The sequence below is a fragment of the Chiloscyllium plagiosum genome, chromosome 35 (genome assembly GCF_004010195.1).
Source record: "Chiloscyllium plagiosum isolate BGI_BamShark_2017 chromosome 35, ASM401019v2, whole genome shotgun sequence".
Taxonomy (NCBI): Eukaryota; Metazoa; Chordata; class Chondrichthyes; order Orectolobiformes; family Hemiscylliidae; genus Chiloscyllium; species Chiloscyllium plagiosum.
The window spans coordinates 30,971,833-30,998,096 of NC_057744.1; the positions used below are offsets into that span (position 1 = coordinate 30,971,833).

Genomic DNA, 26,264 nt, shown 5'->3' on the forward strand with positions numbered 1-26,264 from the left:
AGAACAAATAAATAAATCCCTCTCCCCACCCCCCAAAATAATATTAAACAGTAAGGTAAGAAAAAAGAAAAAGGGGGGTATATAAACCGGAGTTGGGGGGAAGGCAAACCAACATCCATTATCTCTTACAATTTATCTAAGAGAGTCCAAAAATTCCTTAGCCTTCTCCGGCAATCCGAAGTTATACACGGATCCTTCATGGTTAAAGCGTAGCGTCGCTGGGTAGTGTAAAGAGTACTGAATATTTAAGTCTCTTAAACACTTCTTCGCCTCATCGAATGCCTTCCTCTTTCAGACCAGAGCTGGGGAAAAGTCCTGGAATAACATGATCTTGGATCCTTTATAGATCATAGCTTGGGGGTCTTTTCCAAGATTCTAGGAGTATCTGCCTCTCCTTATAGCTCTGCAGCCGGAACAGGACCGGGTGGGGGCGCTGGTTCGAGCCGGGCCCGCGTATTGCAACCCGGTAGGCCCATTCTACCCTTACCTGGCCTGATCCAGCTTCCAGATTTAAAAGCTGTGGCAGCCACTGTTCGAGAAACGCTGTAAGCTGGCCTTCCTCTTCCCGTTCGGGAAGGCCCAGCAAACGAATATTTTTTCCCCCGATTATCGAGGTCGTCAATGTGATTCTCTAAGGTCCGGACTTGATGTTTGAGAGTCCGGACCCGATCCACGGCCGATTGAGCTGTAGTTTTGGAGGTCGCGGCCTTTAGCTCCGTCCCCCGACTCGGCACTCGATCTCTTTAATGTCTCGGTCGTGCTTTTGCAGCGCGGCCGAGAGTGAGTCCCATCGGCTACGGGATTCTTCAATAAAAGCGTCGATCTTCGCATCCAGTTTGGAGATTATTTCCGCGAGGCTCGCCACCGTAGGTATGTCCCCCGGGGCGGCTGTGGACGCCTCTGCTGCAGCTGGAGAGGGTGGGGGAGGGGTTTCTGCTTGCTGAGAGCTGAGAGCTTTGGTCATTTTTACTGAAGATTAGATTGTTTAAATTTAATACTAAGCAACTAATTAAATTAAACAGCAATTTTAAATGATTTGGTGAGTGTGGTGGGGGTGGGTGGCCCACTTTGCCCAAGTCTTGGGAGAAGCACTGTAGACTCAGACTTGCTGGGTCGCCGCCATCTTGGATCCCCCCGATACTTGCATTTATAAATAGAGACATAGAGTATAAAAGCAAGGAAGTGACTCTACACCTCCACAAATCATTAGTCAGACCATATTTAGAGTAATGTGTTCAGTTCTGGGCAGTTTATTTAAGGAAGGATGTTAAAGCCTTGGAGGGAGATCAAAGGAGATTTACAAGAATGGTCCCAGGAATGAGAGATCTTAGATACAAGAAAATATTAGAGAGATTAGGCTTATTCTCCTTGGAGTAGAGAAGAGTAAGAGGTGACCTTATTGAGTTGTTGAAAATTGTGAAGAATTTTAACAAGATAAATAAGGGCATTCTGTTTCCACTGGTTGGTCAGTAACTACTGGTCACAACTTCAAGGTTGTGAAATAATATGTAAATGGATAGATTACGTGAGTGTGTGAAAGGTGAGGTTGTGTACTTTGGTGGCAAGAGTAGAAAAGCAGAATATTATTACATCAAGTTGGATGGTCAGGTAATGTGTTGATTCTGTGTGATGTGGGAGCTGGTGGACCCCATTCTGATTCCCAGTGACCATGTCAGTTGTAAATGTTGGTTGCTGCAAGATCACCGGCTCAGAGTCAGTGAGCTGAAATCTGTACTTCAAGCAATGCAACACACCAGGGAGGGGGAGAGTTACTTGGATGCTGTGTTTCAGGAGACGGTCACACCCCTTAGACTAACGAACTCGAATTTGGCCAGTGGTCAGGGACAGGAGGGTGTGGCTGTGTGAGGGAGGCAGAAGGATCCAGAAAGTAGAGTTGCATGAGCCTCACCCCCCACCCCCCGCCCCCCGAGCTTGTCCAACAGGTTCAAGAGTTTTGCTCCCTGTCTGGATGGGAATGGTTGACTGCAGCGAGGATGAGCCAAACGACTGAAGCACTGTGGTGCAGGGAACCATTCAAGTGTGGGGAGAGAGAAAAGATGTTGCTGTAATTGGAGATAATACAGTTAGAGGCAGAGACACTGCTTTCTGTGACTAGGATTGAGAGTCCCGAGTTGCCTGCCAGGTGCTCGGATTCAGGATATCTCATCCGGGCTACAGAGGAACTTGGAGTGGGAGGGGAAAGATCCAGTGGTCATGGTCCATGTAAGTCCCAGCAACATAGATAAAACTCCCTTAGCAGAGATTCTGCTAAGAGGGTATGAACAGCTAAGAGCTAAATTAAAAAGTAGAACCAAAAAGGTAATATTCTCTGGATTACTATCTGAGCCATGAGTTAATTGACACAGGGTCAACAAGATTAAGAAGGTAAATGTGTGGCTCAAAGGTTGGTGAGGGAGAAAAAAGTTTATATTCATGGGACATTGGCACCCGTATTGTGGAAGGCATGACCTGTTCCGATGGGACGCTCTTCATCTGAACCGTGCTGTGACCAGAATTCTAGTGAATTGCATAACTTGGGCCATAAATTAAGTAAGGAGGGGAGGATTCAATTACAGGGTAAATTAGAAAACCCAAATTAAAGAAGGAGGTAAGAGTGCAGAGCTCAGGAGAGGTTATTAAAATCTCCCGCACAGACACACATAGGACAAGGTTTATGGAAAGGGTTAGCAATCAAATTCCAAGCACACTGGACAAATGAATGACAATGAGAAGAGGGATGGTTAATACAGGACTGAAGGTATTATATCTGAATGCGGAATAAGGTAAATGATCTTGTGGCACAGATTACGGCGCTGGAGAGATAGTAGTGAGGAGCAAGGAAGTAGCTGAGGAACTGAATAATTACTTTGTGTCAGTCTTCACCGTGGAAGACACAAGTAATATCCCAAAAATTCAAGAGAGTGAGGGAGCAGAGTTGAGTATGGTGGCCATCGCCAAGGAGAAGGTTCAAGAAAAACTGAATGGCCTGAAGGTGGATAAATCACTTGGACCAGATGGACTACGCCCGTGAGCTCTAAGGGAGATAGCTGAAGAAATTGTGGAAGCATTAGTGGTGATCTTTCAGAAATCACTCAAATCATGGAGGGTTCCAGAGGACTGGAAAATCGCTAACGTGATGCCTCTGTTGAAAAAGGGAGTAAGGCAAAAGATGGAAAATTGCAGACCAATTAGCCGAACCTCAGTTGTGGGTAAGATCCTGGAATCCATAGTGAAAGATGAGATTTCGGAATATTTGGAAGTGTATGGTAAAATAGGGCAAAGTCAGCATGGTTTCATCAAGGGGAGTCATGCCTGACAGATCTGATAGAATTCTTTCAGGAAGCGATGAGCAGGTTAGACCAAGGAGGGCCAATGGATGTTATCTACCTGGACTTCAACAAGGCCTTGGTCTAGGTGCAGCACAGGATTCTGCTGAGTAAGATAAGGGTCCATGGTGTCAGAGGTAAGATGCTAGCATAGATAGAAGCCTGGCTCTCTGGCAGGAAACAGAGAGTGGGAATAAAAGGGTCCTTCTTAGGATGGCAGCTGGTGACAAGTGGTGTTCCCGCAAGTCTCAGTGTTGGAATCACAACTTTTCACATGACGTAGATGAAGGAACTGAGGGCATTCTGCTAAGTTTGCAGACAATACAAAGATAAGTAGTGGTACAGGGAGCATTGAGGAGGCGGGGAGGTTGCAGAAGGATTCAGACAGGTTAGGAGAGAGGTCAAAGAAGAGGCAGATGGAGGACAATGTGAGAAAGTGTGAAGTCATGCACTTAGGAAGAATAGAGGCATGGACTGTTTTCTAAGTGGGAGAAAATTAAGATGTATGAAGTGCAAAAAGACTTGGGGTCCTCTCAAGGTAAACTTGCGGGTTGAGCCAGGAGTTAGGGCAAATACAATGATGGCATTTATTTTGAGAGAACTTGAATATAAAAGCAGGGATGTACTTCTGGGGCTCTGTAAGTCTCTGGTCAGACCACATTTGGAGTATTGTGCCCAGTTTTAGGCCCCATATCTCAGGAAGGAAGTACTGGCCCTGGAGTGTGTTCAGAGGACGTTCCCTCGAATGGTCCCAGGAATGAAAAGCTTAACAATAAGGAAAGTTTTAGGACTCTGGGTCGATACTCAATGGAATTTAGAAGAATGAGGGTGGCTCTAATAGAAACTCACCGAATACTGAATTGATTGGAAAGAGTGGATGTTGGGAAGATGTTTCCATTGGTCGGAGAGATTAGGGCCCGAGGGCATAGCCCTAGAATAAAGCGAAGACCTTTTAGAATGGCAGCAAGGATAAATGTCTTCAACCAGAGAGTGGTGAATCAATGGAATTTACTGCCACAGAAGGCTGTGGAAGCCAGGTCATTGAGTATATTTAAGGCTAAGGTAGATAGGTTCTTGATCTTGAGTATCAAGGGGATCAAGGGTTACGGGGAGAAAGCAAGAGAATGGGCTAGAAAAACTTACCAGCCATGATTGAATGGCAGAGCAGACTCAATGGGCCGAATGGGTTAATTTCTGTTCCTATGTCTTATGATCTTATGGTCTTATTATTTAAATAGAGAGAGATTGTACATTACAATGCTGCAGGACAAAGGGGTGTGGGTGACCTTGAACATGAATCATAATAAATTAGTATGTTTGTACAGCAAATAATTAGAATGGTAAGTAGAATGTTGACTTTTAATACAGGGGGTGTGGGTTTGAGTATAAAAGTAGGAAAGTCTTGCTGTAATTGCACAATTTTGGTGAGATCACACCTGTAGTATTGTGTAGAATTTTTGTCTCCTTATTTAAAGAGACATAGATTTGTATTAGATGCCATTCTGAAAAGGATTTGGATTCTGAAAAGGATTAGTATACTGACTCTTGGTGTCAAGGTGTTGCCATATAAGGAGAAAGTGAGGACTGCAGATGCTGGAGATCAGAGCTGAAAATGTGTTGCTGGAAAAGCGCAGCCTCCAAGGAGGCTGCCTGACCTGCTGCGCTTTTCCAGCAACACATTTTCAGCTGTTGCCATATAAGGAAAGGTTCATCACATTGGATCTATATTCATTGAAGTTTAGAAGATTGAGAAGTGATCTAATGGAAACATAGAAGATTCTGCGGGGTTTTAACAGGATAGTCAATAACCTGGGGACACAGTTTGAGAATAAGATGATCCCTTTTAAGAACATTGTTAATCTTTGGAATGCTGTACTCCCAGAGAAGGTGAAGTTCAGGCCTTAATCAGATCAACTATGATCTTATTAAATGGTGGAGTAGACGAGAAAAGCCAAGTGACACAATCCCACTCCTATTCCTTATATCACCTGCCCGTTGTCCACTCATTCCACCAACCCAACTGTGTTGATTTGAATTTCTTAATGCTTCCAAGTTTCATGTCAACAGTAAATTTTGAATTTGTGTCTCTCACACCAAAGTCTGGATTATTAACACCTATCAAGAGGAATGATATTTCTGATTTTAGTCATTTTCTAGGTACTTTGTTAATAAGAAATGCCAGTTGTGAGAGGCTCAGTCTTGTTCCCTTGGACTCACTCGCTTGAACGTCTTGAAGATTACTGAACATTCAACCTTAAGTACATCTCCCACCAAATTTGTAGCACTTTTTCTCACAATTGCGCATATGAACCTGCAGTATCAACTAAATCATGACATATTTGTTTGTTGCGAAGGAAAGTCTGTGTTCCCCATTAGGTTCCTTTTCAATCTTTCCCGTCTCACCTTAAACCTATGCCCTCGAGTTTTGGACTCTCCTACCTTGGGGAAAAGACCTTGGCTATTAACCCTATCCAGCCCGTCATGATTTTACAAATCTCAATAAACCTCAATCTCTGACGGTACGGGGGAAAATAGTCCCAGCCTATCCAGCCTCTCCCTATAGTTCATACCCTCCAACCACAGCAATATCTTTGTAAGTCTTTTCTGCACTTTTCCTATAGCAGGGAGAGCAGAGTTGAATGCAGTAATCCAAAAGTGGCTCACATAATGTCCTGTACAGCTGTAACTCGTATACTCGATGCACTGACCAATAAAGGTAAGCGTACCAAATGCCTTCTTCACTACCCTGTCTTCCTGTGACTCCACTTTTAAGGAACTATGATCCTGCACTCCAAGGTCTCTTTGTTCAGCAACACTCCCCAGGACCCTACCATTAAGTGTATAAGTCCTGCCCTGATTTGCCTTTCCAAAGTGCAGCACCTCACATTTATCTAAATTAAACTCTGTCCATTGTCCATTGGAGGTTCCTTCTTGTCTTGTGAGGCAAGCGAATAGATTGAAAAAATTTGAGAATTTCAATCTCAAGAGCAAAAATGATTAAAGAAGTAAAGCTCAGTAGTGATAGTGTGCTTGAATGGTATTTTTGGTTACTCCAGAATTGGAATCAATCAGTTTTTGTTATTCTGTTTCACAAACTCTCTGTGTGCATCAATGGAAAGTGCTTGCTATTGGTTAAAATCTAATTGAGAGGTCTATGTCGAGGATCACTGATATCTGGCTGAGTTAGAGACTATGGTCTAATTGAATTAAAAACATAGAAGCAGAAGTAGGCCATTCAGCCCAGTGAGCCAGCTCTGTAATTTAAATAAATTATGTCTGATCGAACATTGGAATGGCATTTACCCATGCTATCCCCTCAACTCTTTACATTATTGATAATTAAAAATTTCTTAACCTTTACTTTAAATATACAAAAAGACTAAGATCACACAGATTTCTGAACTCCAAAATGATCACAACTCTCCAGTAAAAAGATCTCTTCTCATCTCAGTCCAAAATGGCATTCCCCCTTATTTTTAAATTGTGCCTCCTGGTTTTTTGACTCCCCAACCAGGGGGAAGATTTTATGTGTATCTCCCCTGCCTATCCTTTACGTATTTTGTAGGTTTCAATGAAATCACCTCTACTCTTCAAACATCTAGAGAATAAAGGCCCAGTTTGCCGAGTCTCTCTTCATAGGACAGTTATGTGGTCCAAGGAACAAGTCTGGTGAACCATCATTGCACTCTCTGTATGACAATAATATTTTTCCTGAGATAAGGAGTTAAAAATTGCACACAATACACCAGGTGCCATCTGAAACTTTTCCTATAAAATTGGAGCAACATCACTACTCCTTACTCACATCCTCTTGCAATAAAGGCTAATACTCCATTAGCTGCCTTAACAGCTTGCTGCACTTGCAAAATTGATTTGTTTACAACAATAACTCGATAAGCCAAAGAGTGTGAAAGTAGTAAAAGTGAACTATCAAATTTTAAGTTCCAACATCTGATTATTATTCCTGAAACCTTCCATGGCTTTAAAATAAGGAGAAATATTGAACTAAAGTGGCTGCCAAGGTCACCTAATTGCACATTGAGACAATCCAAAAGACCCATATGGAATAAATTAACAAATCTGTATTCAAATTTGCTTTTTATTGAAAGACATTGAAACCAGGCAACTGAGTCAACATCAGGAAAATTCTGTTTTAATTCATACATTTCTGAGTTTCACATATTGGGAGATGAGAGGCATGCCCAATTGTTAGCTGGCTTGGAAAGACAGTAGAACTAGACTTGGGAATATAAAACAAACCATATTTCAGTATTCATAGAGATGTACAGCATGGAAACAGACCCTTCAGTTCAACATGTCCATGCTGACCAGATATCCCAACCCAATCTAGTCCCACCTGCCAGCACCCAGCGCATATCTCTTCAAACCTATTTATATATTCATCCAAATGCCTCTTAAATGTTGCAATTGTATCAGCCGCCACCTCTTCCTTTGGCATCTCATTCCAGACACGTACCACCCTCTGTGTGAAAAAGCTGCCCCGTAGGTCTAAGCTGCAGAGCAGAAAGAATGATGAGCCATAGCAGCAGAATCTGGAAGATTTTCTATCTCTTTTATTAACTCTCTCTCTCTGTCTCTCCCCCTATTTCCCTGATCACCACAGCAGACAGTACTCAGTGAAAAGCAAATTGGGAAACCAAGCATTCACTGAGAGCACAAAGGTATCTACAATCTTTGCCAGTAAACAATTAAATAACAATTACCCAAGTTAAAAATCTAACACCCCAAGAACTTTAAGAACTTTTAAGCGGCACTACCATTATTCTTCCTCTCTGTCCCACTCACTGTCTCCATTTAGAACATATTACTTCTGTTTGTGTCTGTGTTTGACATTGTGTTTATTATTTTTTCTCTGGCTGAGTAGGCATTAAATTTCTTTTTCTTTTACTCAAGAAAAGGTGAGTAATTAACTCCTTAGGGTGGCATGATGGCTCAGTGGTTAGTACTGCTGCCTGGCAGTGCTAGGGACCCAACTTCAGTTCCTCCCTCAGGTGATTGTGTGGAATTTCTGTATTCTCCATGTGGGTTTCCTCCAGGTGGTCCGGTTTCTTCCCAAGTCCAAAGATGTGTAGGTTAGATGGATTGGTAATGGTAATTTGCCCATGGTATCCATGGATGTGCAAGCTAGATGGATTAGCCATAGGAGTTACAAGGACGGGGGTGGGTCTGGGTGTGATGTTCTTTGGAAGGTCCGTGTGGACTCAGGGGGTTGAATGGCCTGCTTCCACGCTGTAGGGATTCTGTGATTCATTTTTGACCTAGTTAATTACTGTTTTAATTGATGATTAAGTGCACATGAATAAGGATGACCGAAAGGGGCTTACTGATGAATGAAACTTTAATTGAAGGTTTAGCCAATGGGACCAGGTTAAAGTAAGCTTCTAAAGGACAGAGGATTCTGGAGAAACAAAGGGATTGAGGGTGGGGTTACAACCTGTGGGTCGAGTGACTGATGGCGTGGTGAAGCAGGCAACCTGAGTAAAGTACAGAGAGGTCTGGGAGAGGAAAAGTTACCTACAGAATAATAAGGAATATTCTGATGGATATTGAAGGGGGCAGAGAGTTATACACATAAATACAGCAAGAATGAAGTAGCAGACAGGAAGGATTTAAATGGATTCACTATGAAAGATTTCACCCCTGCTTTGTGTGTTCTGGCTATGCAGACGTGAAGCAGCTGACTGAGGTTGAGCTTGGTGAGCTGTTGGCGCAGATTGAATTGGCCGTTAAAGATTACTCAGAGGAGCTGATCCAACAGCTGGCACTGCGTGATGAGCTAGAGTTTGAGAAGGAGGTGAAAAACAGCTTCATCTCCATCCTCCTCGAGGTGCAGAACAAGCAGAAAGAGCACCGGGAAACAATGAAGAAGAGAAAGAAGGAGAAAGGTGGCATTTCAGCAAGTTTCCGGCAGGAGAGAGCAAGTCACATGCCTGTGAAGGTGAGGCCCTGACCATTGCATGCTGAAAACAGGTTGCTGCTCTTCATTACCAACCCAGCCTTGTGAGGCTCTCCATCGAAGTTCTTTCATCTTTGTGTGGACAACGGTAGAGTAATAAATGATTGGATGAGTGATTCAAAATTCTGATGTAATGTAGCGTAGATATGAGTCCAAATCACTCTATGGCAGGAGTGAATTTAATTTCAGTTATTTAAGTTTGGTTAATGAAGATAAAATCTGGAATTGAAAAATAGCCTCAGGCATAAAACTCCTGAATTGTTGTAAATTCCTATCTTGTACTACAGACATCTGCTGTCCTTACCTGGTCCGGCCCACATGTGACTCCAAACCCACAGCAGCTTGAAATGTCCAAACATGCTGCTCCATTTTATTCTCTTGGAAAACAAGGGATGGTCAATCAATATGGATCCTGTCAGTGACGCCCACATGCCATGAATAAATACGTTGGTTTGTTCTTGAGTGACATACTAGGAAAAGAGGGATGCTGCCAATATCTCAACTCTGTGGTAGAGTTCTCCTTCAGGGAAGGCATGACATGGAAGCCCTAACTATCTCTATATCTTTACTACATTGTTTCCTCATCCAGTCATGAGGTGTGGATGCCATTGGCAAGGTCAACATTTGTTGTCCATCCCCAATTGCTTTTAACAGGGCCCCTGTGAGCTGTGTACTGCACAGCTGAGTGTCTGGGCCTAATGACTGTGTGTAGGCCAGAGCGGGTAAGGGCAGCTGATTCCTTTCCAAACAAGACCACCGTGAACCAGATTTTTTTTACCAATAATTAAGCAGTTTTAAATATGTCATTCTAGACACTCGCTGTTGAATTCAGATAAACTTTAACTAATTGAATTTAAATTCCTCAGCTGTTGTGGAGTTGTGTCACCAGATCATGAGTTCAGGCCTTTGGGTTGCTCTCTTCTCTCATAGGCAGTCCCAAGGGATCAAGGGTGAACTTGTTTCCTGTCCAGCTCAGTGGGTTCCAGGATAGCTGATCAGTCCAATGCACGATTTGTATGTGTGCTTGATAATGCCTCATTATTAATTTTCTCAGCATTGGCAAATTATAAATTTGCTCTTCCTTTAATTCAAGAAAACTTTATAACTGTCTCCTTATTGCTCTAATGAACTAGTCCACTGTATAGCACTGCTGCCTCACAGCGCCAGGATCCCAGGTTTGATTCCACTCTTGGGCAACTGTCTGTGTGGAGTTTGCATGTTCTCCCCATGTCTGCGTGGGTTTCCTCCGGGCACTACAGTTTCCTCCCACAGTCTAAAGATGTGCATGTTAGGTGGATTGGCCATGCTAAGTTACCCATAATGGTCAGCGATATGTAGGGATACAGGGAAAGGGTAGGGGGATGGGTCTGGGTGAGATGCTTTTTGGAGGGTGGGTGTGGACTTGTTGGGCTGAATGGCCTGTTTCCACACTGTAGGGATTATATGAAATTTGAGTTGGGTACTAAAAACAGTTCCTTTCAAAAGCTGTTTCAAAAAAAGCTGCAAAGAGGTATTCTTAGGCCTGTACCATTGAAATGCTAAGCAATCTAGAACAGGACAAGGTAACAAATGAAAGGCATTGTCTTTGGAAGAATTGAAAAGATAGCTAGGTACTGCAAGCCCAGCCAACATGTCTTTGGAAAACTCCAAAGCAGAATACAGTATTAGATGTAATTCCATAATTGGCCTAAATGTGTTAAATTATTCTGAGATTTGTAAAGAATTATGCTGATGATCATTTTAGGATTGTCATCCCGCACGTCCTGTATGTTAATATCCAGGGCCCTATTCTTTGCAAGAAGAACATGTTCACACTGTGCATCTGTTTTCAACTCTGCAAACAGGTGGCGTTCATTTCACTTGTTAATTTTTCAGGGCAATGCATTTATTAATCAGAGTCAACCTGCCTCGTTTAAACTCTAAACAAATCTTGGCGTTAACTGTCAGCCATCATCTAACTGGCACATTTTCTAGACTATACCACTATCAGAGTCCACTTGCAAACCAGTCAATACTTTTCTCTCATACAATATAATCCAATTAATTCATTCATGCTTGCAAATTGAGCAAGGTGAAGAGCCTTGAGAAAATGTGCCTTTTTTCCCCAGTAATACAAAAGTTTACTGCTGAGCAAATCATATCCCAGACTAAAATCTAACTTGATAGATCACATTTTGGTTTTTTCTTAATTAATAAATGCAGCAGCATTTCACTGAAATACAAGATTTGGTTTTAACAATGAAACAGAAGTCCATCACACAAAGACTTCCTTACCCCAACCTGCTTGAAATAAGGGCCTGCATTCTATTAACTTTCCTGATTATCCACTGCACCTGTGTGCTAGCTTTCTGTATTGTGTTGTGCACAAATACCCCCAAATCCCTTTGTGTTGCAGCTTTCTGCTATTTTCTCCATTCTCCATTTCAGCAGCATGGTGGCTCTGTGGTCAGCACTGCTACCTCACTGTGTCAGGGACGTGGGTTCAATTCCAGCCACAAGCAGTCTGTGTGGAGTTTGCATATTGTCCCTGTGTCTGTGTGGGTTTTCTCACGCAGTCCAAAGATGTGCAGGTTAGGTGGATTGACCATGGAAAATGGGTTACGGAGATGGGTGTGGGTAGGATGTTCTTTCATGGGATGGTGTGGACTTGTTGGGCCAAATGGCATCTTTCTGCTTTGTAGGGATTCTATGATTAAATAATACCGTTCTTTTGTTCTCCCTTCCAAAATGAACAACTTTACATTTTCCCACATTATACTCCATTTGCCAAATGTCTACCCACTTAGTCTATCAATATTTCTTTGTAAACTGTTTGTATCCCTCTCAAAACTTGCCTACAAATTTGACTACAATACATTCACCTCCTTCCTCCAAGTCACTAGTACACATTGTAAGCAGTTGTGGTCCTAGCACTGATCCCTGTGGAACCCATTGGTTGCAAGTTGCCAACTTGAAAAAAAATCTTGTAATCCCACTCTCTATTTCCTGTCCATTAGTCAATTCTCTCTCCATGCTAATAAACTATCTCCAACACCATGGGCCTTTGTGGGGTACCTTGTAGGCCACCTTTGGGGAAGTCCAAACACAACAAATTTACTGGTACCACTTTATACATTCACATTGAAAAACTTCAATAAATTAGTCAGACTTGATTTCCCTTTTGTGACGAGTTGGACCGAAGGGTCTGTTTCTGTGCTGGACACCTCTGTGACTCTAAGACATGCAAATACTGCTTGATTAGATTATGATTTTCCAAATGTTCTTCCATTAATTCCTTAATAATTTATCCAACATTTTTCCAAAAAATAGATGTTAGACTAATCGGCATGCTTTTTTCCTCCCTCACTTTTTGAAAAGGGATGTCGCATTAGCAGCTTTCTAATCCTCTGGTAATTCTCCAGACTCCAAAAGTTTTGGAAAATTACAACCAATGCATCCACTATCTTTGTAGCTACCTCATTTAGGATGCTCGGATACAAGCCAGCAAGGCCAGGGGATGTATCTGCCTTTAACTGGACCTAGGCTAATAGCCATAACAGAGGGCAAGAAAGTCCCAGGGAAGGAAGGTGTCAAAAGGTGATCGGACAGAGCAAGAGATATGGTTAACAAAGTAACTTCATGTAAAAGTTAAAGGAGTTCTCAGACAGGCACAAAGAAAGTGGAAGTGAAGCCTCACTTAGTTGAAGAGCCACAGTGGAGTATTGTTGAATGTCCACCTGATGGCAGTAGTGTTCTAAGGCAAGTGTAATAGGCTGAGGGAAAACCCATTCCAATCTACAAGGAAGAAGGATGAGAGCACACTCCACTGCAGACATTTGGTGAGAAGCACCAAGGGCAGGCGCATAAGGGAAAGCACATTTCTCTACTGGGGAGACCAAAGGAACAGACGTAACATGCAACGCTCGACTTGTTTAACTGAGTTGATGTAAAATTGATTGAAAGTGAGGTACAGGATGCAAGTCCATTTACCCAGTGGGAGTGGAAACTCATTATTACCCAATTAGCTCCAGGAAATCAAATTTGGAAAAATGCCAGCATCTGGCACATGGATTGTGCAAATGGGCAGTGAAAGATTAAAACTCAGATAAGAAGAACAGCTCAGAAACTAAGTCCAGTGACATTTCTCAAAGCAAGTTTTGAACGCTGGTTAGGATGAATAGAATGAGTGTGGAATGTGCATCTGTATGTTAGTTGTTCCAAGTTTTGTCTTGTTATTTCGTAGCAACTTTGTAAGGGAATGCTCAGTGTAAGCAAGTGGAACAAATATTGATTATGTTCCTTTCTTGAAGTGGGAAGGTTACACAATAGTGATAAAATGTGGATTATCAAGTTTTGATTTGTATCAGCTGATCATAATATCTGGGATTTTTATGGACTGAAAGAGATTTGGAAAGAAAAGACACAGACTTATAAATGATCGCACTGATAAGCTGACCACAGGTTGAGACAAGCTTCATAAAATAATCGATACACAAGAACCAGTCTGAATTGAAATTAACATTTCTATCAGGAAACCAGTCAAACATGGAAAAACCTGTATCTCTGATTTGATATCCACCTACGTGATAAGTTTCATATCCTGGAACTGAAAAGCTGACCTACAAATATCCAGTTTGAAAACAAGAACTCTCTCTCTCTCTCTCTCTCTCTCCCTTCTCAGGAAGGACAGACTGCAGTGACAAAGAAAATTGTAGAAACAGTCGATCATTGAGAACTCTTACGATATCTGCAAGATTCATTATTCCTGTTGATCCCAGGATATCTCTAACTAACCATAGTCTCATGGATTTTAAATTGCATGTTCTTTTATCTTCCTTTGAACTGTGCACTAGCCCCTTTTAAATTGTATCTCACAGAATTATTATGGCCATTCAGCCCATCATGCCTGCCCTGATTCCACTACCAAGTGTCAATCCCCTGCTTTTATCCCATGTTCCTGTTCACAATTTCTATTCAGATAATCATCAAGTGCTCTCTTGAATGTTTCGCACCTGCATAAGTTTTAAAAATGCAACATTAGGGAAGGCAAGGCAATTTGTGCTAATCTTTTGTATCTCTTAATAGTTAGCTTAAAAATAGGAGGCCCAAGGCCTGTAAAGTAAATGAGTGTTTACCCCAACAGCTGGAGAGTGTTGTTGTGATTGAAGTGAAGGTAGAAAACTCAGATGAGATTATTATCTTAAATAAATAAATTCTTGCATTGAAATCACTCCTTTCATAATCTCAGGATGCCTTAAATTATTTCACACATGATAAAGTGTTGCAATTCCCCTTCTAATAAAGGAAACATCTAATCAAACCTGCACACAGAAAGATCCCACAAACAGCAATAAAGCAAACAATCATATGGATATTACTTGAGGAGTATGTGTTTTCCAAGATAGTGATATAGTCCATTGCTGTTCTTCAACATAGTGCCTTAGGATCTTTTATAACTCATCTGAGACGTTAGACAAGCTCGAAGGTTAATGGTTAATCTGAAAGGTAGCATCCCTGACAGTGTAGCACTCCATTGATGATGCCTAGAGTTTTATGCCAAAGTCTTAGACTTAGACTCAAGTATTAGATGATGGACTAGCAGTTATGTTGATAGATTGGGGATCATGTGGTCATTTTCCTATAAACAAAATTGAGTGTAGATTTGATAGGAGTATTCAAGATCGAGGAGGTCTGGGACAGAGTAGGTAGAGAAATTCTGTTTGTATTGGAAGAAGGGTTAAGGACCAAGGAGCTCTGACAACACTCGAAGCTTGAGACCATTCAGGACAAAGCAGTCCACATTGACAAACATTTACTCCCTCCACCATAGTGCACACTGCTGCTACTGGGTGTCTATCTCTACAAGATGCACTGCAGACATTCACCAAGGCTCCTAAGACAGCACCTTCCAAAACCCATGACAACTATCACTTGGAAGGATAGGAATGGCAGGTGTACTTCCACCTACAAATTCCTCTCTAAGCCACTCACTATTCAGACCTGCAAATATATTGCCGTTCCTTCAGTGTCATTGGGTCAAAATCCTGGACATCCATCTGTAAGGGTATTGTGAGTCTACCTACAGCAAAGGCAGTGCACTGGTTCAAGAAGGAATCTCACCACCACCTTCTCAAGGGCAACTAGGGATGAGCAATAATTGTTGGCCTAGCCAATGTCACTCATATCACATGGGTAAATAAAAAAATGTTAAAGATAATTGACACAAAGACTGTTGGTAACAGGAGGAAACTGTTTCTCTCGACCGAGTGGTTAGGATCTGGAATGCATGCCTGAATGTGTGCTAGATGCAAGTTCAATCTGACTTTTCAAGAGTTACTTGGATAGTTGTCTCAAGAGAGAAAACTTACAGGCCCATAGGGAAAGGGGAATGCGATGAGCTGTTTTGCAGAGAAGCACAGCAGGTCAGGCAGCATCTGAGGAGGGGGATAATCAACAATACGAGTAAAAGCCCTTCATCAGGAATGAGGCTGTGAGCCAAGGGAGTGGGGAAATAAATGGGAGAGGGTGGGGCTGGGGGGAAGGTAACTGAGGCTGACTGACCTGCTGTACTTTTCCAGCACCGCATTGTCGACCCTAATCTCCAGCATCCGCAATCCTCACTTTCCCCTGTTTTGCAGAGAGACAATACTGACATATTGGGCAAAATTGCTGCAAACATTCTCTGAAATAAAGTGGAAGGATGTTAATGAGGTACATAAAAAAACACTAACCTAGCTTATTTGGCCTAAACAACCTGGTTCTGTGGTATAAAGTCTGTCAAATCTAAGATTTAATGGTGACCTGAAAAAAAGGCATAATTTCAGATTTTTGAGATCATTATGACAAAATTACGACATTGTGATTGTATAGTGATTAATTAATGCAAATTTACTCATACGTATTAATGACAGCCCCATGACTCACTGGCTTAGAATGACATCACATGATGTACTATGCAATAATCAGATGTGTTCTGGAAGTCAGTCGGTGTCTCTGTTTCAGGGATGTTGCATTCTACACTACACCTTTAGTCACAATGCCTTCAGGTGTCTAGGCCAGGCAATCCCTCCCTAAATATCCTCATCTTTCTACCTCACTGTCTTCCTGTAAGATGCTGAAATGCCCCAATTATCCAGTTTGGTTCAGTGTCATTGATTTCCCTGCTGTGCAGTGACTTGGGACTGCTTATCTGGTTAATGGTGCTGGTTAGGTCGAAGTTGTGGTTTCTGTTTGACACCTGTACTTCGAACTCCACTCCTGATAACCTCCTTTCCTTCTGTTCAACATGGCTGCCAGCGTTTTAGCATGGAAGGAATCTCCAGTGTCATCCAGAGTGGCATTCGACAGACATTTGGAAATTCTGGCAACGAGAAGCAGGTAGCTACACTTTGTGTCGTTCCCGTGTCCTGTTGTTTATAGCAGGTTGTCAGCACTCGGAAATTCAGGCAATTATTAAAGAATTCATTTCCTGGACACTGCTACAAAGAACTGTGAAGCTAAATTGTAGGCACATTGAATAAAATGGTGTGCTGTTGTATCCATCTTTCTTCTCTGAGGAAAATCTTCTATTATTTATAAAGTTAACGGATATGGGGTAGGTACTGATTCAGGGGAAGAGTCATGTCATGAAGCCTACAGGAGTATGTCCAGCCAGTATTGGCAACCCCATAATGAGCTCACATTGGAGAATAAAGGAAACTCATTCAATTTATTACATCCTAAAACAACAGCTGTCAGCAGTTCACTAACATCAACAAACACTAGCTTACAGCCTGGATTTATTGGTTCTGACTGGTTGATGAATTGCAACGTTACTGAAACACTGAGCAGAAGAACCTGTTAATTCTTACACTCAAATTGATTTATCGCAAAGCCGTTCTTTATGCTGAAGAATACATAACAAGAGGCGACATGTACAATCACACTGCTTACATTATTGTTGATTATTCAAAAGAATCTGAACGTGTTACTCAATCACCATGAGGTGTTAAAGCCACATGGTTCTTAATCCAAAGTGCTATTGTCAATTACACATCTAAATTTGTACAGAAAGTGAGGACATTGAATTATGTTTTGATAGAATCTGAAATTAATATATATATATATATAGAACTACACAACTTTCAGAAATTATTTATTTAATTCCTTCAAGGGGTTTGGCACTGTTAGTAAGGCCAGCTTTGTTGCCCATCCCTAATTGCCCCTTGCCATTTCAGAGGGTGGTAAAGAATTAACTACATTATTATGAGTCTGTGTTCAGCTGGAGGAAGGACATTAATTAATCAGATTGTTTTTAACAACAGTCGATGATGCGTTCATGGTCACAATCACTGAGATTAGTTTTCGAATCCAGTGATTCATTGAATTGCAATTGCACAGCTGTCATGCTGGGATTTAAAACCCTCTCCATGGGACATTGATCTGGACCCCTAGAATACCCATCCAGTGACATTACCACTACGCTACCATCTTCCCGCTAAACTGACCTGAAACCCATGCTCACTCCTTCTCTGAATACATGATGGTGCTGTAGCATTTCAGCATCAGTAGTGACTAGATGGAATGTACCAAATATTCTTATTACTATACTAACAAACTGTCTCCTTATATCTAGTACCTAACCACAGTAATTCCGTACGAGAAGAAGAATACACCTCCAACAGTTGATGACCTTCAAATCCTGACCACAAGTGAGTTATTTAAAGAAAATACCTAGTTTCACAATTTTGTTTGATTGTTTATTTTTGTTGCAAGCAGTCTTGACAGTTTTGCTAAGAAAGATTGAAATGATCTCTTCACAATTTTTAGGAGTGAAAGAATGATTCTTTTTCATCTCTGCAAATGCCTGACCTGCCCAGTTTATCAAGCAATTCTTATTTTTATGGCAGTTCATATTTTTTGTTAAACAAGGGTTAGATTAAAATTTGGCTGTTAATTCAGTCAAAAGTGAACCCACTATGTCACCAGTTTCCATTCCCACTGAACACAACCACACTTTAGATTTCAGTGAATGTCATTACAACTGGTTTAATGCTCAATGGCAACTTGCTTCAGACTGACCAAACAATTTCACTTTGACACCCAAGAGTGCACTTGGACCCCAGTCCCAGGAGTGAGAAGTCATTGACCATTAACCCGGTATTCAATTATTAGATTTTCACTGGTAATAGCAATTCATTGTGTAGCTTAATTGTCCCATTGCCATGGATTTGGAATAATCTGGTAAAAGAATTCCCATCTCCTGATTGCCTATTAATCAGGGCCAGTGCAGTGGTTCAGTGGTATTGCCAGGAAACTAGGTTCACAGTGCCAGGAAACTAGGTTCGATTCCACCCTTGGAATTTGCACATTCTACCCGTGTCTGCGTGGGTTTCTTTCGAGTGCAGTGGTTTCCTCCCACAGTCCAAAGACTGATGAGGCCGGTACAATTACAACATTTAAACCGCACCTGGATGGGTATATGAATGGGGGGGAGGTTTAAAGGGATATGGGCTAAGTGCTGGCAGACGGGACTGGATTAATTTAGGATGTCTGGTCAGCGTGGAGTAGTTGGACCGAAAGGTCTGTTTCCATGCTGTACATTCTGTGACCATGGCTCTGTGTGCAGGTTAGTTGAATTGCTAAATTGCTTATAGTATCCAGGGATGTGCAGGTCAGACGGATTAGCCATCGGTACTGCAGGGTTACAGGGATTGGGTAGGAGCAATGGATCTCGGTGGGATGTAGTTCGGAGGGTCAGTGTGAATTCAATGGGCTGAAGGGCTTGCTTCCATACTGTTGGGATTCTATGATTAATAAGGAGTTATGAACCTAAACTGCTGTCTCTGTGTCTTGTATTTCAGTTCTGTCCTTTTGTTCTTTGTAAATTGTATTCTGTCATAAGATGTGGGTGTCTCTAGGATAGATATTACTAATCTCTAATTTCCTTTGCCCTGAGTGGCTCATTTAGCTGCTCGTTGCTGTGCAACTGGAATCACATTTAGACCACAGGAGGCAAGGAGGGCAAATTTCCAAGCCTAGAGGAAGGGGCATTAGTGAACTCAATGGTTTTTTTATAACAATTAATGATTATTTTCTGCTCGGCATTATTGAGACTAGTTTTCAATTCCAGATTTTTTTTATTAATTGAATTCAAATTCTGTCATCTACCTTGGTGGAATGTTAATATCCCCAGGATATTAGTTTAGGCTTTTGGATTATTAGTGCAGTGACAATACCACTATGTGTCACTATCACTTTGCCCAAAGGTTAACACTTAAATACAGTATTACCAGTCTGAGCTACTATCACTTACATGCTTTTTTGGTGTCACTTTTGTCTCTCTGGTGTGAATCAAACATTTTTTGGTTCACACCTCTCACTGCTCCATTTCCCCTATTGCCAATTATAAATAATTTAAGCTGGGCTCTCCTTTTTTAGTGACTTATGTCTCTACCTAACATGGAAGCTAAGATCAGCAGCAGGCCATTCAGCCCTATGGCCCTGCTCCACCATTCAGTATGATCATGACTGACACTCTGTCTCAGTGGCATATTCCCACTTTCTGCCCATACCCCTTGATGACCTTGAAACCTAAACAAGAAGTCACTGTGATGGTTGGTGACCACTCTGTTAATACCCCCTGGAACTAGCTTGCAAGAGACTTTATGAAGTCTGATGGATGCAGTAGTCCCCTTTGCTTTTTTCATTATTTCCCTTGTGTCCCAAAACTTAGATGAAATTATGATTTCCTTTGAGATAATCCCTCTGAAATTGGGAAGGAAGGAATTCAGTGATTTGAGGCTATATCTTGCCCTGGCTCCTATGCTTCGAACATCAGCGCTTCAAAGCTGGGATTCACCATGTTACTGTTTCCTCTCGGTCTGTGATGTGCATAGTAAGTTCCACTACCTCTTACTGAACAATTAGTAAGATCAACCTTGCGTAGGACACTTATGAACTCTGGAACATGAAGTAATTCAGAAACAAGCAGCATGTATACATTGAAAAAAAAAATTAAGATATGCAATATAAAATCATGCACATTTCATTCACTGAAATAATGATGGAAATCCAACTGTTCCTCTATTCAGGTGTCGATTATTGGCTTATTTTGCAAAATCTGCTATTCCTCAATATATATTCCAAATGTATTTATGCTGGGAATACATCAGTAAAACACACAAAAGACTAATTCTCTCCTTTTTTTAAAGCTTCCTTATTGATTGATTTGTTCTGTCTGTACATACTGATTGCACTGGTGCTTAGCAAAATTGTGAAGCTATCCAAAGAGACTTTTTATGATTTTGTTCAAAATGTTGACCACAATCTTTATGAAGACATTTGCATTGTCAATGTTCAGTGACCAGACTAATCCTCCCCACATTGTTGGCTAAAAGCTGATTTCATTCAGGTCAATAGACAGTAATAAGTCTTTAAGTGATACCAAGAATTCAAGTTTTGTTTTTAAAATTCTTTTGGATTCCTTAATTCTATCTGGAGGTATTCACATGGAGGCTTCAGCCTCAATTTTCCAGTTCATTGGTTTAAGCCACTATCAGCCTGTTGGCTTTGTCTAATGACAACCGTTATATTGAGTCAGCCAGACGGAGACTATGCTGTTCGCTGCTTGAGAGCAACACACTATGCTGCCAGTGAAATGCCCTTTTTAATTGACTACTTTATTAATTAAGGTACAAATAACTAGCAATTATCCTTCATCACTTTTGTTTTCCATTCTGATTTATGTTTGTTGTGGCATCACAAAGGGTTGCATTTTATTGTAAGTGGCTGTTGATGAGGTAGATTCCAGGGGAAGGATTTGATTCTAGCATAGTTTGTCTTGATGTCGACGTTTCAAAGCTGGTAAAGGGCTATGGAGGTCAGTCAGCGATGGACATGAGTCAGGGAGGTCATGAGAACAGTTATAATGTTCACCAGATTCTCACTATTGATGCTCATTTGAAAGGAACAAGTTTTTGACATGAACTACAAGGCGCCAGGTTCTCTCTTGATTTGCCAAGCCTGGCATGGAATGCCAAGAAAGGTCAAAACCTAGGTCTGAATACAAGGAAAAGAATGGCTTGTGTTTATTCTTAGGCCCTGGTGAAAATGCGGAAGAAATTAACCAAGCATGGAACCAGGAAAGAGGGATTTGAGTTATGGGGAAAGACCTAGAGGAGTTGGAATTAAGAAGGGAATGTGCTCAAAAGATCTTGGCAGCGTCTCTTGAGAGAAGCAAGGTTAACATTTCCACAAATATTGCCCACACATGCTGAATACCCACAGCAGTTCCTGCTTTGATTTCAGGTTTGCAGCTTCCACAATATCTTGTGTCTGCTGGGCCTGTTCTCTTTAAATTAGGGAAGGATAATAAGAAATTTGATTGAGGTGTTCAAACTTGTAAGTGTTTTTGGAAGGCGAACCTATTTTCAGTGGCTGAAGACACAAATATAATGTGATTGGCAAATTGTGACATGATAAATAGCCAGATGTTGTGATCTGACGGTATAGTGGAACCATATGTGGATTAACTTACAAAAGAAAATTTTATAACACTTTGAAGGGCAGAGTTGACAGATCTATTAAAAGGATTCCATGGAATCATTTTGCAAAAGGCAGTTGGATTTTCCCCAGTGCAAGTTTATGGGATTAATTGGATAGCTGTGCCAAAGAGCCACCACTGATATGATGAGGCAAATGGTCTGCTTCTGTATTAGATCAGTCTGTGATATAGCTCCTTTTGTGACTTCAGAACATCCTAAAGTGCTTGACATCCACTTAAGTAATTTTGAAATATAGTTACTGTTTTAATATAGGAAATATGGCAACCAATTCATGCACAGCATCCTCCCATACACCAGTAAGTAATAATGTCCACATGGTCATTCAAAGGAATACTGGTCGAGGAACAAATATTGGGTCATAAAAACACTGGGGAAAATCCAACTGCCTTCTGCAAAATGATTCCATGGGATCCTTGTAACCTACCTGTGAGCAATGATCTGGCTCAGTGTAACACCTCACCTGCATTTGAAGCCCAACATCCTCAAATTTGACACCGACTGCACATGTGACCCTCTCCGCTTTTTATCTATGGCACATCCTCCTATGTGCCAGGTATGACTCCACCCAGAGAGTTTGCCCTCTGATTCCCATTGATTCCAGTTTTGTTAGGGCTTCTTGATGCTGCACTCAGTCGAATATGGCCTTGATATCAAAGGCTGTCACATTCACCTCACCTCTGGAATTCAACCTTTTGTCCATGTTTGAAGTAAGGCTGTAATGAGGCCAGGAGCTGAGTGGACCTGGCAGAACCCAAACTGGGCAGGTTATTGCTGAGCAGGTGCTGCTTGAATAGCACTGTGACTGACCACTTCCATCTCTTTACTGATGATCAAGACTAGACCGATGGGGCAAAAATTGGTCAGTTTGGATTTGCCCTTTTTTTTATGTAGAGGACATATTTGGACAATTTTCCACATTATTGGGTAGATGTCAGTGTCATTACTGTACTGGGACAGTTGTATATTATCTGTAAACTGTCCGTTATTCTATAAAGACAACAAGCAAGAATTTTAACAAACACTACATTGGCCAAACAGGCAGAAAACTAGTCACCCAGATACATGAACATCAAATAGCCACAAAAAGACATGACCCATTCTCACATACAGATAAGGAAGAACACTACTTCGACTGGGACAGCACATCCATCCTAGGACAAGCCAAACAGAGACACGCATGAGAATTCCTAGAAGCATGACATTCCAACTGGAACTCTATCAACAAACACATTGACTTGGATCCCATTTACCACCCCCTGAGAAAAAGAACAGGAAATGACATCACCATAGGAAATGATATCACCACAGGAAATGACATCACCAACCCGAGGAAACTCAAACATATAAATAGAAAGTGGGCTAAAACCACCAGCGCTTCAGTCATTCGCTTCACCGAAGATGTTACCTAGTATGGTGACGAAATGTCTGAAAACAAATCTTCCAGCTCAGCGAGCAAACCTACATCCAGTACTGGAGCAGCTTGGCCATGGGAGGTGTAAGTGCTGGAGCACAAGTCTTCAGTACTATTGAAGGAATGTTGTCAGGGCCCATAGCCTTTGCAGTATCCAGTATCTCCAAACTTTTCTTGATGTCATGTGGAGTGTTTCGAATTGGCTACATATTGGTATCTGTGATGCTAGGAACCAATGAAGGAGGCCAAGGTGGATCATCCACTTGGCACTTTTGGCTGAAGACTATTGCAAATGTTTCAGCCTTATTTTTTGTACTGATGTGCTGGGCTCTTCCATTTTTGTGACGAGGAATTCTCAAGTGGGTTGGTGGCTTCACCAGGGTTCCACCTCATTTTTTCAGTCTGCCTGATGTTGCTCCTGGTATTCCCTCATGCACTCTCTATTGAATGTAGAGTTCATTCCCTGGCTTGATGGTAGTGGTTGAGTGGGGGATATGCCAGGCCCTGAGGTGGCAAATTCTTTTGAGTACAGTTCTGTTGTTGTTGATGGCCCACAGTGCTTCATGGATGCCCAATCTTGAGTTACTAATGCTGTTCAAAGTCTGTTCCATTTAGCAAAGTGATAGAATTAGAATTAGAATTAGAATTAGAATCCCTACAGTGTGGAAACAGGGCCTTTGGACCAACAAGCCCACACTGACCCTCCCAAGAGTATCCCATGCAGACCTATTCCCCTACTCTATTACTCTGCATTTACCCCTGACTAATACGCCTAACCTACACATCCCTGAACACTACGGGCAATTTAGCTTGGCCAATTCACCTGACCCTGCACATCTTTGGAATGTAGGAGGAAACCAGAGCACTCGGAGGAAACCCATGCAGAATGTGCAAACACCACACAGACAGTCACCTGAGGCTGGAATCGAACCCCCAAGTCCCTGGTGCTGTGAGGCAGCAGTGCTAACCACTGCGCCACCGTGCCACCCTGTGATAGTGCCAAGCAACACAAAGGAGGTTATTCTCAATGTGAAATCAGGATTTCGACTCCTCGAGGACTATGGGGTGGTCACTCTTACAAATACTGTCATGGACAGATGCATCTGCAGCCAGCAGATTGGTAAGGATGAGGTCTTGTATGTTTTTCCCTCTTGTTGGTTCCCTCACCATCTGCTGCAGACCCAGTCGAGCAGCTATGTCCTTTAGGACCTGACCAGCCCAATCAGTAGTACTGCTGCTGAGCCACTCTTGGTGGTGGACATTGGAATCCCCGACCCAGAGTAAATTTTGCTCCCTTGCCACATTCAGTGCTCCCTCCAAGTGTTGATCAACATAGAGGAGTACTTATTCATCAGCAGAAGGGAGGATGATATGTGGTTTCCTTCCTCATGTTTAGCCTGAAATTATGGGGTCTTAGAGCCTGGAGTTGAGGCCTCCTAGGGCAACGCCCTCCTGACTGTATCCCATTGTGCCACCACCTCTGCCGGCTCGTGTCATACTGGTGGCACAGGACATATCCAGGGATGGTGATGGTGGTGCATGGGACATTGTCTCTAAGGTATGATTCCATGAGTATGATTATGCCAGGATGTTGGTTGATTAATCTGTGCAACAACTCTCCCAGTTTTGGCACTAGCCCCCAGATGTTAGTCAGGAGGACTTTGCATGATCAACAGGACTATTTCTGCCATTGTCTTTTTTGGTGCCTGGGTCGACACTGGGTTGTCTGTATAGTTTCATCTTTTTGTTGAGACTTTGTAGTGTTTGATACAACTGAGTGGTTGGCTAGACCATTTCAGAGGGCAGGTGAGAGATAAACACATCGCTGTGGATCTGGAGTCACATATAGGCCCAACCAAGTAAGGATGACAGATTTCCTTATCTGAAGAACCTTAGGGAGCCACATGTTTCTTTTCCCTGACAATTGATAATGATTTCATGGTAATCAGTAGATTCTTAATTCCAGATAATTTCATTGAATTCACAGTCTGCTGTGGCAGGAATTGAACCTGGTCCCCAGAACATTAGCTGAGTTTTTGGATCAATAGTCGAAGTGATAATATCACGAGGTCATCACCTCCCCCTACATCTTATGTTCTTAATGACTCTAGTTCTGTATTTAGTGGATACTGGGAGAGTGGGTATGTCTAGCACATGGGTCAAAGAAAGTGCATGTGAATCAGGAAAAGGCTTGGGGTAAGGGAGAGACGGGGAATATGTGGAGATGTGAAGGGTCGTGCATCATTAAAGTGGATCTGATGCCATAGTATGTGGAGGTGGGAAATCCTCACCCCTGACAGCTATCCTCACTGCTTCATATCCATCAACATCCCAATCCCACATTCCTGGAATGAAAATATAGCAAACATATAGTCTTTTTAAAGAGAGAAGTTCCACTACGATGGGAATTTTCCCAACTTCTGATACCCATCTCCCTCACAATAATCCAACCCTAGATCTTTCATTACTGGTTAATTTCAGTGAAAATGTGGTTGATGTGTATCAGCGAGTTCAGTGTTTGAAGTCACTAATCAAATGATCTTTGTCCTTCAGTCCTTCTGGCCATGAAAGAGGACAGTGAGAAGGTTCCAGTTTTACTGACAGACTACATTTTAAAAGGTAATACTGTTTGTCTTTCTTCAAGTATAGAAATCTATAAGCTGTATAATGAATGTGCTTCCTTTGCACTCTCTTGTTGCTTCTTCACATTCTTCATGATTCTAAGTGGCACCACGTTAGCCAACGTCCAGTCTTCCGGCACCTCACCTGTGACTATCGATGATACAAATCTCTCAAGCAAATAGTCTTCTCTACCAATGTTATTCCAAGTCTGGCCTCCACACTCTGCACAGTTGAAACCAGGGGATAGTCGCATGTGCATCTTGGTTTGGTGGGATGGAACACTCAATGAAAGAATTAATATTAGCATTGAAATCACTCCACAGAGGCCAGTATCCCACCACCAAGTCATCTTTTATTTACACATGGACAGTCCTTAACACCAATTCTGCTCCCTCAGAGCCAGG

The 26,264-nt window shown here is 41.9% G+C and overlaps 1 protein-coding gene across 2 annotated transcripts in view; it reads left to right on the forward strand.

Moving 5' to 3' along the window:
- The window catches only part of fez1 (fasciculation and elongation protein zeta 1 (zygin I)), a 96,931-nt gene that overhangs the window by 64,870 nt on the left and 5,797 nt on the right, over window positions 1-26,264 (forward strand). The window contains exons 5-8 of one of the 2 annotated variants that reach the window (XM_043676870.1): window positions 9,014-9,285; window positions 16,579-16,659; window positions 17,897-17,972; window positions 25,792-25,857. In XM_043676870.1, the coding sequence (XP_043532805.1) occupies window positions 9,014-9,285; window positions 16,579-16,659; window positions 17,897-17,972; window positions 25,792-25,857 (495 nt within the window). The remainder of the gene's footprint in view (window positions 1-9,013; window positions 9,286-16,578; window positions 16,660-17,896; window positions 17,973-25,791; window positions 25,858-26,264) is intronic. The other variant, XM_043676871.1, reaches the window with a different exon arrangement.